The sequence below is a fragment of the Aythya ferina genome (genome assembly GCF_964211825.1).
Source record: "Aythya ferina genome assembly, chromosome: 27".
NCBI classification, from domain to species: domain Eukaryota; kingdom Metazoa; phylum Chordata; class Aves; order Anseriformes; family Anatidae; genus Aythya; species Aythya ferina.
Genome location: NC_140310.1, coordinates 2,138,998 through 2,154,734, shown reverse-complemented (window position 1 = coordinate 2,154,734; position 15,737 = coordinate 2,138,998). Strand labels below are relative to the sequence as shown.

The following is a 15,737-nucleotide window of genomic DNA, read 5'->3' as shown; positions in this document are numbered from 1 at the left end:
TTCTTTCCAGCTGAAGTAGCAGCTCAAGCCCCAGCCCTGCTCCGTGAGCCACCCAGCAGGGAGAGAGCAAGAGGCGATCCTCCCCTGCCGACCTCGGTGGAAGCAGATGGGAGGGCAAAGCCTATGAGACAAGCAGGCGAAATTTTCAAAGATTTAAGGATTGGTTTCAGCGCTTAAATTCTAATGAAAGTCAACGTGACCTTGCTTTCCTGGTTTTTTGATCGTTTGCAACGCTCACACGATAAATTACCGGCAGAGCTGAGAATGGTCCCTGATTCCTGCGGCACCTGGTCATGCTGGTGGATCTCACCTCGCCTGCCAAGCTTGTGAGGGCATCCTCCAGCCTTGGAAGGCAAAGCTGAGCTCTCCCCTTTGTATTCTCACATCTTATTTCACTCTGAATCATGCCAGTCAGCACGACACGTGTCTATACTCCACAGTTCAAGTAATGAAGTGGTAAGGTTTCGTTGTGTAATTGGAAGAGCAGGAAGGATCCAGAGGAGCAGACAAAGATTTAGCCTGAGGTTCTTCCATGAATTAGAGCTATAAACAGAGTAAATTTCAGCGTGCAGAGCTATATTAAACGGGAGCAATGCATAATTGCATAATTGGACTGTGCAGAATGCAGACCTGAGGATGTTCCCACTCCCATTGCTTCTCCCTCGTTCGCACACACCTGGGAGAGCTGAGCTCAGACCAGGGGAGAGCAAAGGCTGAGGAAACAGCTTTGCACGAATTCGTGCTCCACGACTCTACTTGTGGCTCTCCTTCCTTTTTAGGAACGAGGATGAGAAGGACTGCAAGCTGAATTTGTTTGCAAACAATCTGTAATATTATTAAGTTGGTCTGTCTGTTGGCAGTTACAGCACGGCAATTATTGCCCTCCTCAAGGGAAGGGCTACCACAGGGGAGCAATAGAGGAAACTATGCTGAGAACACAGAGACCTCTATTTCCCCAAAATCTTTGATGAAACATAATACATGGAAATGAGATTGTGATTAAAACGTCTTAGGACTTGCTCTTTATGTATGTACGTTTGTCCATGTGTGTCTGCATACAGGCACCGAACATCTGTCCCGACCTCCAGTCCTCCTTAATAATGTTCTGTTAAATTAAATGGATAATGATGACCCAGAAAAATCATTTCTCTCATCTCCACGTAATGTGAAAAGTACATGGTAATTAACTAGCCTTTAAGAATGACACTGTCGATTATTTCAGGACAATCAAATAATAGCAAAGAAATGGAGTCTGAATGGGAAGGCCAGTGTCAGATGTACAGTTTGAACAATAGTGGGTTTTGCCTGTCATTCATACCAAATTACCGCAGGAGGGGGGAAAGAAAAACTATTTATAACCTGTCAGTCTCAAGAAACCACAATTATGATGATTTAATTAACACATGGAGAGGCTTCAGGCAATCACATCGTTCTAAATTTAAGAAGTAGCACATTTCAGGCCCAAGATGATTTAGAACATTAACAAATGCTAGTTGAACCAGGGCAAGAATTTGATGGCCTTGTTGGTTCCCTTTAAAGCATCCATCATGACACAAAGATAATCCAAATGGATGTGTTAGTGGAAGATGAGAGCAGTGAAGAATCATCTGGGGTTTCAGAGGCCATCACACAGAAGGAGAGCTGATTTTTTATACGAGGACTGAGTTTGAAAATGAGCAAAGCCACACAACTCAAGTCCATTCATCAAAGACACCGTACGCATTAGAGAAGTTTGAAAAAAAAGTGGAATTAGGATGCACGAGGGTGCAAGGCACTAAGAGTGAGGCTGACCTTCCCACGGAGACCTTGACGCTTGCTCTCAGTGACAAGTGGATCCTTCCCAGGCCTGACGACCAGGGGAGAGTTTTATCTGGAGCGGAACGGCCTCTTTCCTACACAAGACTGAGAGCTGGAGTCATCTACTGGACAGGATATTTTCCGAGGTTTCTTAAAGCCAGGATCTCAGTCCTCACTGGTCCACTCATCTCCTGAAAGTAAACTGCTCTTCAGGTCTCTGTTTCCACTTTCTGTGCCGTACTGACCTGGATCACCCGCTGTGTCCTGTTCTTCCCAGCATGGATTGACTCCTTCACTGTTTTCATACGGTGACTGAACTTGAGGATCGCCAGCTGCTACTCAAACACCAACAGTCATACTAATAATACCTGCACCACACTGAGATTACCATCTTTCACTTTGTTACCGCTTCCTTCTTACCTGAATTAAACTACAAGGAACATACAGGAAAATCCTACTTCTTCCATACAAGAAAAGCAATACTCCAGCGTATTTGTTTATGAAGGAAACTAGAGTTTACATGGAACAAAAATAATGAAGCTTCTGCCTTAAAACAGGTTCTTTCATTGTCTGTCAAAAACTGGAGATCATGATTGCTTTTTGCACAATGTGTTTTTATACCTGTATGCAATAGGAAGCACTGCGCACACCCCCAGTGCTGAATGTATCAAAAGATCTTTGCACACTACATAATTTCCAAGCGCTGCCTGTTGCAATGAAGGACATGCCACGTTCCCACAATAGATTTAATGCACGCTGACTTCTCAAAACCATGTAATTTTTCTCCTGATATAGCACTTTTGCAATGCAGTTGAAATGTTCAGACACAAAATACTGAACGTTGTTAAATCACAAAAGAACTTAGAAATTTCAGTATCGGAATCAAAACTCATGTATTACGGTCAGTCTTCCCTGCTCAGGTGTCTACACAAACCAAATACATACAACACACAAGAGCAACACCCCACCTCTGATCGTGTTACTCTTCCCCTTGGGTTAAGAACAGGAACATTATTTTTGCGTCTGTTTTTCTGTATTTCAAAGGAAATCAAATAATACAGTGAGAAGGAAAGAAGAGGAAAAGAACGGAACTTGAAGAGCAAAAAGCTGTTGCATAACATCCGTGTGGTGCAGAAACTAAAAATTAGAAAAACGTTATTTTATCTGATGAGTTTTGAGATCTACAGATTAAAAATATCATGCAAAGCGTCTTTTTTTTTTTTTTCCATAAGTATAGGAAACAAAAAATATAAGTCCAAGCATCCTCCCAATGCCATAGGACGTTACCCACTGACACAGACTGCCTCGGAGCACAGAGCTTCTAAGGAAAGACTTTCTGGCTTGCCAGCATCTATGAATATCTTATGCTGTAGCCAACAATATTTAGCTTTATCTCAAGAACCCCTTAAAATAATAAACTAAAATACTTGAACTAAGAAACAATGAACCTTGTGGGTCCCTTCCAACTCAGATATTCTCTGATTTTGCTGCAGCTACAACATGCCATGGAGGGTAAGAGCTTACAGACGGTCACTGTCATGTGGCCTTTCACCTCTCCTACCTTCCCCAGTCTTGCAGGCAGAAGGATTTCCATCCAAGCACCCATGGCAGCTCTCTGGCTGCTACACCTACTAGCAAGAGCTTTCTATTTCCTTTGCACTTTTACATGACTTAAAAAAGCAGAGATGAAACCAATTCATCAGGCCAAGAAGGCAACGTCCCCATAATTAACCCCCTCCTGCCCCATCCTTTCCACAGCATCCTCGGGCTTCTAACAGAGCTGGAGTCTGCAGCTCGGTGCAGAGGCAACAACCCCGAGGAAATCCCTGCTACTGATCCACTCATCACCTTTTTTTTTTTTTTGTAGGCAGAGAAATCTACAAGCAATCTAAGCTTATTTGGCCATACGTGTCCAGAAGCATCCCTGCCAAAAAGCGGAGTAAGGAGGCGTGTGCGGAGCATGGAGCAGCTCCGTGTGGTCCCCAGCAGGATCTGTGAGGTGACAGGCTTAATACCAAGAATCAGGTCAACCCTATTGTTCTGGAGGAGAGTTGGAGGAACCTTTCCAGCAGCGGGGTACTTACTAATAAGGTTGTTTGCCTCCTTTAACATGAGATTTTTGTGCGCGCGCGTGTTTAAAAGAAGAAACAAATGAATAGGTTTGACAGGTTTCTCCCAATTTCTGTTACCGTTCTCCCTCCTGATCCGAAGCACATAATGGGCTAAAATTGATTTTTTTTCCCCTCCTTAAAATACTGGCAGCACATCACAGAGCTGGAGCAGAAGCAGGGGTGAGAGAAAAGGAGGAGAGAGATGGAGAGGGCAAACTGCATCTGTCACAATCCCAGCAACGCAGGAATCCTTCACGGGGCCTGAGCAATGCTTATAAAAGGAATACAAATATTTTCTGCTCTCCTACAAAGCTTCCACAGCGCAGCATCCTCTCCGTTCCACCAGTCCTCGCTGTACGTAATGCAAATGGCAAAGTTTTCACCATATGGATAAAGAAAGGGGAGTAGAAGAGGTGGGGAGAGGCAGGAGGATGCTGTCCTCCTGGGTACCGTCCCAGGACTGCTGTAACGAGCCCTCAGTGAAATTTTGGAGCTCAGTCTTTAGCTGCCAGCCTCTGGCTGAGCCATAGTGGAGCAAATGCCACGGCTGAAACCTGCTCTGGAAGCCCCACACCTGTGAAAAGCCGGGAGATGGGGGTGCAGCTTCCTCTGCCACTGATTTCTCGCATTGCATCAGAGCACATCACTTCCAGCAGCTCAGCAGCACGCGTCTTGCGAGACCCAACGCCAGCTCAGCTCAGCTCCCAGCCCAGGCACCTGAACGAGGATTGTGTAAGACTTCCCGAAGCGCTCAGCATCCTCCTGCAGCTCCCTTTTCAAATTTACAGCCAGCGTCTCAATTGCTGCTGATGCGCAGCTGGCTGAGCTCTCCCGGAAATATGGCCAGTCATTTCGGTAATATCTTTGGGAAATCTCACGCTCTGCAAGTGCTGAGCCCTAGAAAATTTGCCCCCATGCATTTATGACTACATTACCAGTGCTTCTGTAGCACAGCCTTCTCTATCTTGACATGAGGCTTGCAATGCTAAGTAGAATAGCAGGATATTGAAGGCTCTGAATGTTAACGAAGTCTTTGAGGGTAACAAACACAAATTTCTATCTTTGGTCCTAATCCTGGAGACGTTTTGAAAATTTACTTCCTCCTCCAACCTCTTACTGGTCCTGCGCCTAAAAGATTTCACCTCTGAGCCACTTCAGCTGTATTTCTTTCAGATATATTGCACCGAGGAGAAGCCCTAGCAGCTTAGCCTCCGCTTGCTCTCCAAACACAAACAGAGCTTATGACAAAGTTCCTTCAGACTGATTCCCCCTTCGGTTTACATCTGCAGCAGGACTTTAAGGCCCATTTAAAATCACAGAGAGGCGCAAAAGAGGAGGAGGAGGAGCCGCAGCACCAAAGGAAAAGCTGAATGAACAACAGCCATCCTACAGCCCTCTGAAACAGTCACTGGAAACATGACAGAGCCTCTTTGGCCCTAAAATGAGGGCAGCAGGCTGTTCCCACCTCCTGAAGTCTTCCCCTTACAATGCACTCGCCTCCCTTCTCCGTTACCCCAAACCACCCAAAACTCAAAACCACCCAAAACTCTGACATGGAGTCCTTGCTAAACACGCTTTATAAAAACATAAGGCTAAAGGAATGTTGTCACCGTTCTTAAAAAAAAGAAATCTGCCGAGCCACAGAGGGATTTCTCTCCCAGTGTCCCATAAGCTCCTGCTCGGCCCCTGGGCATCCCTTCCAGAGCTGAGTCACAGAACCACGAAAGCCTCTGCAGAGCTGGAACCTTGCACCAAAGAGCATCTGGGCAATGGAGACGATTTGCTTTCTTTCCTTTTTGCATCTTGTTCAAAACAAGCCAGTATGGCATTTAATGCATGTATAATAAACACCAATGGCGTGTCAACATTTCCTTTTCAATTAGGCTCAAAAGGAGGAGGTCAACAGCAGCCTGAAATGTTTGCATACGTTATACTCCTTTCCCCATCTATTTCTTCCCACTGGCAAGAGGGAAGCATGCCGAATTCAAAGCAAACATAATTTTGTGCGACTGATTTAGCGGGGATGAATACAAGTGACAACTGCCCTGGTTTTCACTCCCATGAAAAACACGAGAGCGTCACAGCAGCCACAGGCTTGTACGTGACCAGGTGGGTTTGTTTGTCAAATGCTGGGGTACGGCTGGACCTCGAGAAGTGGAAGTGTAAAGAGGAACATCGCGAGGGCTGTGGCAGCTGTCTCTCAAAGGGTTTCGCATCCACTGTGCTCAGTTAACAAGCAAAAGATGCTCACTTGGTTGGTTGGGTGGTTGTTGCTTTGTCGCTGCCAGCCTGAGGAACTGGAGATGAATAACCCAGCAGAGGGAAGGGAACGTTTCTGTAGCAATGTTCCTGCTCCCCACGTAACCTCCGCGTGCTATAAGCAGATGTTTTGCACGGGCTATGTATGGAATACATAATGTTACAGCTTGCTTTATACAATTGCTTTCTGTGCTCCCAGAAGTTTAGCAAATGTACAAATAAATATGAGAGAGAGGGGGAGCAAGATGCACTTGCACAAAGCAAAGTAACAAAATGAGATAGCAGCAGTCTGCTAACTGGATGCTGAGAGCCAAAATCGTAAGCATCCAGTTATTTTAGAAAGCTTTGCCAATAGACTAAATAGAATACCACGGGCCAGGTGTCAGTGATTATAATCCCACTGATGCCAAGAGAGTTGCTCCCATTTACAGCAAGCCTGACTTTGGCTCTCCCTGCGCAGCGCAAGAAATAATTCATAAAGCACGGGCTCAGGAGGCAGCCTCGCAAAGCGCACCTGCGTGGAAGGCCCCAAGGCAGGGCAGCCCTGGCACACCTGGGAGGCTTTGGTGCAGCCCAGAAGCTGTGCTGAACTTACCACCGCGAGCACCTGCTCACACGTGTAGCTGTTTTTTTAAAAAAGCTGATGTATAAATGCCTCAGCATCTTGTTTCAGCGCCAGTTCTGCCATGGAAAGCATGCGGGTTGTGCATGAGATAAGCTGGACGTGCCCAAAAGCAAAATCAGCAGTGTGAAAGTAATGAGCATGCCCACACAACCCTAGGCCACACTCACAAGCTATTCATTATCACCAACTTCCAACAAAAGAGCATCCTCAGGCATCTTTCCCAGGTTAAAATGGAATTAACCTGTTATTTCTTTCCCCAGAGACACGGGTTTTGGATGCCTAAGGTGCTTACAGGTGCGTGGGGAGGTAAGCATATGAAAGCAGACAACTGCTTGGAAAATATTAATAAAAGAGTAAAAGCAATAAAAATTTAAGCACTGAATTCTGCAAAAGGCTCTGCTTTCGTGTTGTAAGCAGGTACTCGTTTCCCTCTAAGCAGTCCTTTTTCTGGGGGAAACCTCAGGCTGAGCCCAATGAATGAGCAAGTCGGACCCACGATGGGGTGGGCCCGTGCTAGGACTCACTTGTCCCAAGAAATAGCTTTTCCCCAAGTATCTGCATCTGGCTAAATTCACTATTGATAACGAGATGTTCCATTTTCCCTTTTTTATTCCCCCCTCCCAACAATAAAGCCTTCCCACTGCTGAAGATACTACTGGGATTTTTTTCTCACCATTTCTAAGTTCTGAGCCACGCATCTCTGTCCTTTCACAAGTGGAACCTTGTAGCTATGGAGACGAAGGATGTTAAATCCAAGCTGAAGATAGTATTTGGGGGGGGGGATCGTGGTTGCTACATGCATCTTCAGTGATCTGCTGCTTTCTGCCTCCTGAAGTCTTCCTACTAATAGCCAACAAGTAATAAATCACCAGGCAAACACAGAGGGTACACGCTCCCACTCACAGCCTGGGCCAGCACGACTGCATTCAGTACAGGCTCCTGAATTTCCAGGACAAGTAAGAATCCCAAGGAAAATGGGATAAAACACGCTGAGTCCTGCAAACTTGTGCACCAGCTGAACTTAATCTGAACAGAGCAGCTGGGTAGAAGTGCTGCGGCACTGCGCTAGCACCTGGAAACCAGGTGAGCTGGGGTCCCCTTGTGTTTAAAGCTGTGTGTAACACTCGACAGCAGCAGGAAGAAATGTACGCCATACCGACCTGTTACTGGACCTGCTGGGACTCTTTGCCCTTTTATTTATCAGCCATAATGCAAATTAGCTGAATTTCAGTCTCCCAAACAGCATCCCTTGGCTTTTGTGCACTGCAATCATGATCCAAATCTTGTTACAAGTTGGGGTTTTGCTACAGGGGCTTTCAGTTAGGGCACGGGGATTCAGCTGTCCTCCAAACCATCTTGTAAATCACACCGAGCAGTATTGAAGCTAATGAAACTTCCGTGGTGTTAAATAATGCGAGCAAGAAGAAAAGACAGCCTTTCAGGTAAAATTAATGCTCCTGCTGACCGCCAGAGAGAATTCCAAGTAACTTTGTTTGCATCCGTTACTTCCTACTTGTGTTGTTAACAGGAAAAATAAACCAAAAACCAAAATCCCACACCTTCAATGACACAATACTAGCCAAGGTGACAGGGGTATGACAGGTGCTTTTCCCTTTGTGAAGACAAAACCACTCCAGAGACAGCAGCCCCACACACTTCTGCTTATTTCCTTCCCCTTAGCTCTGCGGTCCAAAATCAGCTACGGACGTCAGGTGCCCAACACAAGGCGCCTTGCAGAAGCCCTATTTTCTCCAAGTGCAAAACATCCACTTTTCAAAACTCAGGATCCTGAAACTGCAGCTGCTGAACGCTGCTCGGTGTTCGCATCATTCATTCTACCTGGCTGTCAAGCTGCTTAAAATCTACCGTCTACCACAGTCCATGCACTTTGTAAAAATGAACACAAATAAAAGTCAGCAAGCACGTTGAGAAGGTATTCAGGTAGGATGCCCACAACCAGGGTGGACAAACCCACCGTGGTCCCCTAAAACCACATCACGTGCAGGGTTAGGTAACAGGAACTGAGATGGGACCGCGCAAACCCTCCTCATCGGGTGTTTTTAAGCAACTGTATTCACAAGTGAAAACATTTCCTCCATACACGTTAATAGTGCCAGTGACAATACAGCAATGAAAAAATAACAGTATTTTCTTCCAAAACAACAGACAAAAGAAGCACCAGGAACTTTTCCTATTTGGATTTCCCATGCACTTGCTAAGTCAAAATAATATTGCGTGCCTAGGACATGAAATTATTGACTCCAGTAGAGTTGGGTCTCAAGGTAAGCCTTCAGTTTCAACAAAAATACATAAAACAAGTAAGAAATCTCTCTCAACCCAGAAATTTGTAGCTGTATCATTCAACTTTGGGCCTTTGCAAGGCTCATGTTCAGAAAAAGCTAATGAGGAAGCACGGATGTTTGTGCTTATCCAGCAAAACAAGCACACGCTCAACGCCAAGGCTGTGCTGCAGTCCTGTTGCCCCCAGGTTTATTCCTGAACCACGCAGAAAATGCAGAAAAGCTTAGGCATTAGTGCTAAACACATCAGAAAACCCTCAAAATTTGACTTGGGGTCTGGAGTAGAGAGGTTTCCGTGCTTATTTTTCAAACAGAAAAGGTTAACTCCTCTGTTTCTAGTAATTCACCAATACGGGACTCTTGTGGTCACTGATAATAAAATGGGAGCAATTGAGAAGAGCAACACTCCTGATACCTTAATCATAGCTGTTTGCTTCAACTTCATCTAATTCTTTCAGTCTGAATTGTTCAAAAATCATCGCCGCCACTTCCCTGATTGTTATAATTTAATGAGATAACCTCTCATAACGAGCAAACCCAATAGCAAAAACAACTCATTCATCTTTCTAGCATTTAGAGACACCTCAAGAGCTTCAAACATTTACCTCTCCTTCCCAGCAGCTGAAATGGTTTTAGGAGGATCATGGTTCATACCTCGCATTCCCTGGAGCCAGAGATGGTATACGTGCAGGGCCCAGATCCATTAACGGATACATCCATGGTCTCAGAGTTTGTTGGCTTGTAGTCCACGTAATACTCCTGTAAAGGGGAGTTCATTTGCCTTTCAGACTCTCTGGCCTTTTTCCTGCGCCTCTTCATGAGAGAGTGCTGCTGGAGCTGTTTCATGCTGGCTGGGTAGCGCTTCCACGACACGTAGATAACCAACAAAATCATGGCCACGGAAAGAAAGAGGGCCACGCTCCCCGCGATTATTTTGTGAAAGGAAACGTGCTCGTACTCTGGCTCCACTGCAGGCGTCGGGAGGTCTGCAGAAGGGCTCGGCATCACGGATGTTGGCTGATTGCTTTCAAGTTTGGAAACGGTGGGTTTAGGGATAAAGACAGGTCTCTGAGGGGTTTTGGGCGCCTGATAGGATCTCTCGGTAACCACCACCTGGATTTCAGCACAGATATTATATGTTTCCACGGCATCGCTCACTTTTTCGCCCTGGATATGTTTAGGGCCTGCACATATCATAGTGCTCTCTTTATTTCCCTTGAAATTCTTAAGCCAAGTGAACAGAGGGCAAATGCTTCGAGTACATTCCCACATATTTCCGGACAGAGTGATGGAGATGAGCGAGATCCACGTGTTGATGGTCTCCTGAGAGATGTTGGTGAGTTTGTTGGAATCCAGGTTCAGCTTTTGGAGGTTGGGGAGGCACTGGAACGTCCCGGGCTCTATCCCTGTAATGTCATTTCCTGATAAATCCAAGTTGTGCAAGGAACTCCAAGTCCACGTTAACCCCTGGCTGATAGACCGGATCCTATTCCACTGCAAGTAAATCGAGCGAAGGTTGAAGAGGCGGGGGAAGTGGGCAAAATTGATCTTAGAAAACTGGTTGTGCTCCAAATGGAGCTCCGTCAACTTCAAAAGGCCAGCGAAAGCATTACGGGATAAGCTCCGCAGGCGGTTGTAGCCCAAATCCAGAAAATCGAGGTTTCGGCAATCTTGGAAAACTCGGATGGGCACGGTCTTCAGCGAGTTAGACCGCAAATGCAAGATCAAGAGTTTACGGAGGCCCTTGAACTGCTCGGACTGCAACACCTGCAGCTTGTTGTACGAGAGGTCCAGGTTGCGGAGGTTGGGGACCGGGTGAAACGTTTTGTTGTGCAGATGGGTAATTTTGTTGGAGCTCAGAATTAATTCCTTCAGCCTGCGGATCCCCTGAAATGCATCCTCATCCACGGAGCTGATGTAATTATGGTCAAGATAAAGCCATATGAGCTGATTCAGGCCCGCAAACTGATTTGATTTCAGCTTCTGAATGCTGTTGTACCGTAACGATAAGCCTTGAGACCCTCCAGAAATATTCTGAGGGATGTCTCTGAATGCGTGAGATTCGCAGTACACAATCTTGCCATCGCATCTGCAGTTCTTGGGGCAAGCTCGCTGAGCCCCCGCAAGCATAACAAACAGCACCATAGGAAGTAGCACTAACACAACACTCATGCCTCTCAGCTGCTTAATTAAATGGAAACCTACAATATTAAAAAGAAAACAAATGTGCATTGTAAAGCTATTAAAATAAATCACCAGCAGATTACTAACGTCAATGGGGTTTCTAATAAAGCTTTAGCGAAGCGGTGGATTTGGAGGACAACCTGTTTGCATCCAGTCTTGCACTTTTTGTTGTATAAATGCCTGTCCTTTGAGTTTCTGGCTTGCCATCTCTCCTACCTGCACCATCACCAGTCCTGCTCGTGTTATTCAATTACTTTTGTGTGATTTATGATCCCTTAGAAGGACCAAGAGCCTGTTTTCTATTCGCTTTTCTCCTGTACATCATCTCTCAATGTTGCTGCTATATCCTTATCACTAGATGCTGAGGTTTTAACAATAAACATATTTGTCAAGTCACTGTGCTGAATGCTCCATAGTGCTGGAAAGGAAATGAGCCAAAGCTTCTGCTATTTACGTGGTGCTAAATATGTTCCTCAATAAAAGCAATTGCAAGTTCAATTCCTCCAAAAATTTCTGCAAGGAGTCAGAAATCTACTTATAATAAAGTTCAATCCATCTTTAAAACAGGTATTTATTGGAAAATTAAAAAGTAAAGGCTCTACTTTTTGCACTAAGTCATTTTTTTTTTAGACTAGGTTTAAGCTGCTTATTATTTTCACATACCTAAAATATATAGAGATGTACAGAAAAAGTTCAAGCATAGAGGGAAGTATGCTATATAATGCTAGCATGGGACCTGAATACCAAGCTAACGTTAGACGACATTTCTTTAAAATGAGTCTTAGCCTTAACACATATTGATTTGAAGTTATCTACATGTAGCTGCAAATACCTACACATTTCCTGCTCTGGGTATACATTTATTGCATATCCTCTCTGCAAATATACATGCAAATACTTGCATATAAACACTGCCTTAAGAGCAGCAAAACACAGAAAGTTTAAAGGGGTATATTTGGATTTCAGCTCTTCCACAGCTCTATTGATTTTAAGATTTTTGCATGTCAAAATTCTCACAGAGCACCAACGCTGTTGCATGACCACGGTGATATTTTCTACATTCCTTGAATAATTACGAAAGGGGTTGCAGGGGGCTGTCAGAAAATCCAACACACACGCACGCTTTCCTTAGCCTGCAGTGATTTGAGGGCTGATGCCTCTGTCCAGAGTTGCAATCTTGCTGGGAATTAAGATGCATTTTCCCAACAGGAAATATTTTAAGGGCTGGGATCTCCTTGATAAATAATTACTTTATTATTTGTTGCAAAACCATCCTGCTTTTTTGCTGCAGTTATTTAATCCGATTTTAAACCAATGGGCAATCTACGAAATAATTCCTAATCTAAAATGTCCCTGACTATGTGTCTCTGCCATTCACTTTAATGGTTAGATTTTTTATTTAAATCCTCATTTTTTTGCTACTGCCTATGTGCCAGCAGCAGCAGCCAGCTAGAAATATGTTCTTGCTGTTACAGACTTGGGGGCTGGGGGGAAGGAGGGAGGGAAATAAACCTGTCACACTTGAAAAAATAAGACTGGCAAATGACTGCTGGAAATCCAGCAGCAATATTAGGGGTATCTTTTCAAAGACCAAACGAGCCTTTTCAGAACCACCTATACAACAAAATCCCCCCCTCCCTTTCTGCTTCCCACATACCGCAAAGTGTTAACAGCCCTTTCTGACAGCCTGAATAATGCCGCTACAGGCTCATCGAATATGAATATAAAGCCAGGAGGAATTTGGTGTGAGCCTGCCTCATGCATGTATGCACTTCTCTGTGTGTCTGCAGGTGTGTGGGTGGGTTGCACAGACAGCCAACGTGCTCCCCACAGCCCTGAACTCCGTGCATGCGTTTACAGATTAATCACATATAAAACCACTGCAGGAGGAAAGGTGTGTTGGGAGGGTGGGGGGGGGATACATGATCTAAAAATACAATAGCAAGTACAGTGAGTCACCTGGCAAAGGAATGCACTGCTGCTGTTTAGGCTGTTTTCCTCTCTTGAAGAGCTAATAATCCAACTGAAAAATATAACATACAGCTGCAGCTGTGCTAGCAAACAAACAAGAAAAGTTCACTTACCCATCCTTTTGTCATCAACAAATGCCCTCCTTTTCCTCTCTCCAGCTGTTTTCTTCTCTCTCTTCCCTTTTTTGCCTTCCCTTTGCCTCTCTCTTTTTCAAACCGGTCTCTTTTGCCTTAAACCAGCAGCATCTTCATGTCACAGCACGGTTGCCACTCACATCACCGCCATCCAGCGTGCATGCCAGTAACCCACACAAAGTTCCCTAGAGAGGACAAGCAAGAATTTGGGGGATGAGGAAGGGAAAGGAGAGGGAAGGGGCTGGGGGTGGGGAAGACAGGACGAAGGATGGGGGGGAGTCTGGGAGGGGGGGGTAGGGAGGGACTCTAAGCTCTGAGAGCCATTGTGTAAGTCATCAGAGGAGCAGCAGCATTAAGTGGCAATCTGCAAGTCAAAGCTAAGGCTCACCGCGAAGGTAAAGCAACTTCTGGGGGAGAAAGCACAAAATCTTTGCCGGTACCTAGCATCTCTCATTCTGCTGCCTTTTGCCATCGCCAGCCACAGCGATCCATCCTCCGGCTCCCCAGCTCCCGGAGCAGGCAGGCCTCCCGGGCTGGGGGAGAGCCCAGGTTTAAAAGCTCCGCAGGCAAGGTTTCTCCATTTAGCTGGTCAGGTTTAAAGTGTTTTGTAGCTGTGCTGAGAGGCAGCTCTTGTCTAATTCAGAAGGCTTTCCAGAGAGTGATGATGCTTTGGAGCTTGTTGGTGCTAATGTTCTAGTTTGTGATACACTGAGTGCCCTCCACTGGAGAAAACAGATCACACATTAAAGGCATGAACAAGTGCTCCTGTCATTGCTATGCAGACTTTCTCCCTTCAGAAAAGAAAATTAAAGACACAGCATTGCCTTGCCCACCGCCATCCCTCCCCGGACCCCTTCGCCTTCCCCCAGATTATGAAATGTTTAGCTGGGGGATTTTCTCATGACGGGTGTAAAACACTAAATAAAACACCTGGTCCCTGGGTAGCTGGCAACCTGATCTTTTCCTAATCCACCTGACCTGAATATTTGTCTTCGGCAAATTCTGAACTGTTTTTGTTTTCCTGCATTCAGGCGGTGAGGACAGGAACGGGGATGTCTGCAGATTAAAAGTGAAAGTCATGTTAAAGGAGGGGAGGGTCAGGAAATGCCCAAACTGACCCTTCACAGCAAAGAAACTTAATGGCACGCACCACATCTGACTGTGAGCATACCGAAAGCAGCTTGCTTTTCCTTTTTCAATCCAAGTGCTTTTTTTTTTTTTTTTTTTTTTTTCTTGGTCAGAAAAACAACCAAGTTTGTGAGCACTGCAGAGCTGAGGAGGCAGAACTCTGACACCTTTTTTTCTTATAAATCCCCCTTCTCGCCAGCCCCCCCGGCTCCCAGGCAGGGACTCCTGACGCCCGTCTGGGTTTCAGCAGGCTTCAGCCCCAGCCCCTGCGGTGAGATCCGGGCTGTGCCACTTCCACGGCATTTCACCTTCTGCTGTGCGTCTGGCAGGCTTACCAGGGCTTGAATTCATTCTCCCTCGCTTCGACAGGAAGATGTCAGAGGGATTTGGAGCCAGAGCAGCACCACGGAGCCTCTCATTACCCCGTTAACCAGCAGCAGCAGTGAATATTCGCCCCGACAGAGGCCCCGCAAATGCACACGTGCTGTTTGGGGTTTCCAAGGCAGCTCGAGCATCCCAAGGCAGCTCTGTGCTGTGCCCTAACACTTGTAACCTGGGCTCCTAAAGCTTATTTCCTCGTGCAGCCTGCTCCCTCTGTCCTGGAGTTTTGATGCCAAAATGGTGGATTTATTTATTTTTTTTTAATGAAGTCTGTTACGAACTGACAGTGCATTATTCATTTTTTAAAAATTGCCCCCAGCATCATGCCCACTTTTTTAGAGCCCGTATCGCTTGAGGTTTCTGTGCCCTTCTACTGGTTATTCCACGTTAACACAACAAAAATGAAATCCTACAAAATTCAAGGGCAGACGAGGAGCTCCTTTTTTTCAGTTCCATGCGACCCTATTGCCATTATCCCAACTCACCACTCCCCAGCCCCAGCACCTTGCCCCCCGCGGGAGCAAACAGGCTGGGACACAGAATGGGCAAAGTAGTCAAACTCCATTTAAAAAATAAAAAAATAATTAAAAAAAAAATAGAAGCCAACTCTTTTTCCCCTCTGTCTGTATCCCAACTGTAACATATCAAAACTTCTGAATGAAAAATGTTTTTTGTTTGTCCTACTATGAGAATTTGTTGCTATCTACAGATCAGAGCCAGATTTGAATAAGAAAAATCTAATTAATCCCTGCTTTTACTCTGAAATGGCCAGCTCTGCTCACACCTTCCTCAAACAAGGTTCGGAACTTCATTACCATAAATGATCTGAAAGGACTTTCTCCAGATC

At 45.4% G+C, this 15,737-nt stretch overlaps 1 protein-coding gene across 15 annotated transcripts in view; it reads right to left on the bottom strand.

Moving 5' to 3' along the window:
* The window catches only part of LRRTM4 (leucine rich repeat transmembrane neuronal 4), a 322,407-nt gene that overhangs the window by 191,444 nt on the left and 115,226 nt on the right, over positions 1-15,737 (bottom strand). For 13 of the 15 annotated variants that reach the window (XM_084499491.1, XM_084499489.1, XM_084499482.1 and 10 more), the window contains 4 exons: positions 14,360-14,437; positions 13,822-14,103; positions 13,361-13,566; positions 9,747-11,293 (listed from right to left, as the gene is read on the bottom strand). In XM_084499491.1, coding sequence (XP_084355617.1) covers positions 9,747-11,293; positions 13,361-13,364 — 1,551 coding nt within the window. In that variant the 5' untranslated portion in view covers positions 13,365-13,566; positions 13,822-14,103; positions 14,360-14,437. The remainder of the gene's footprint in view (positions 1-9,746; positions 11,294-13,360; positions 13,567-13,821; positions 14,104-14,359; positions 14,438-15,737) is intronic. The other 2 variants (XM_084499488.1, XM_084499486.1) reach the window with 2 other exon arrangements.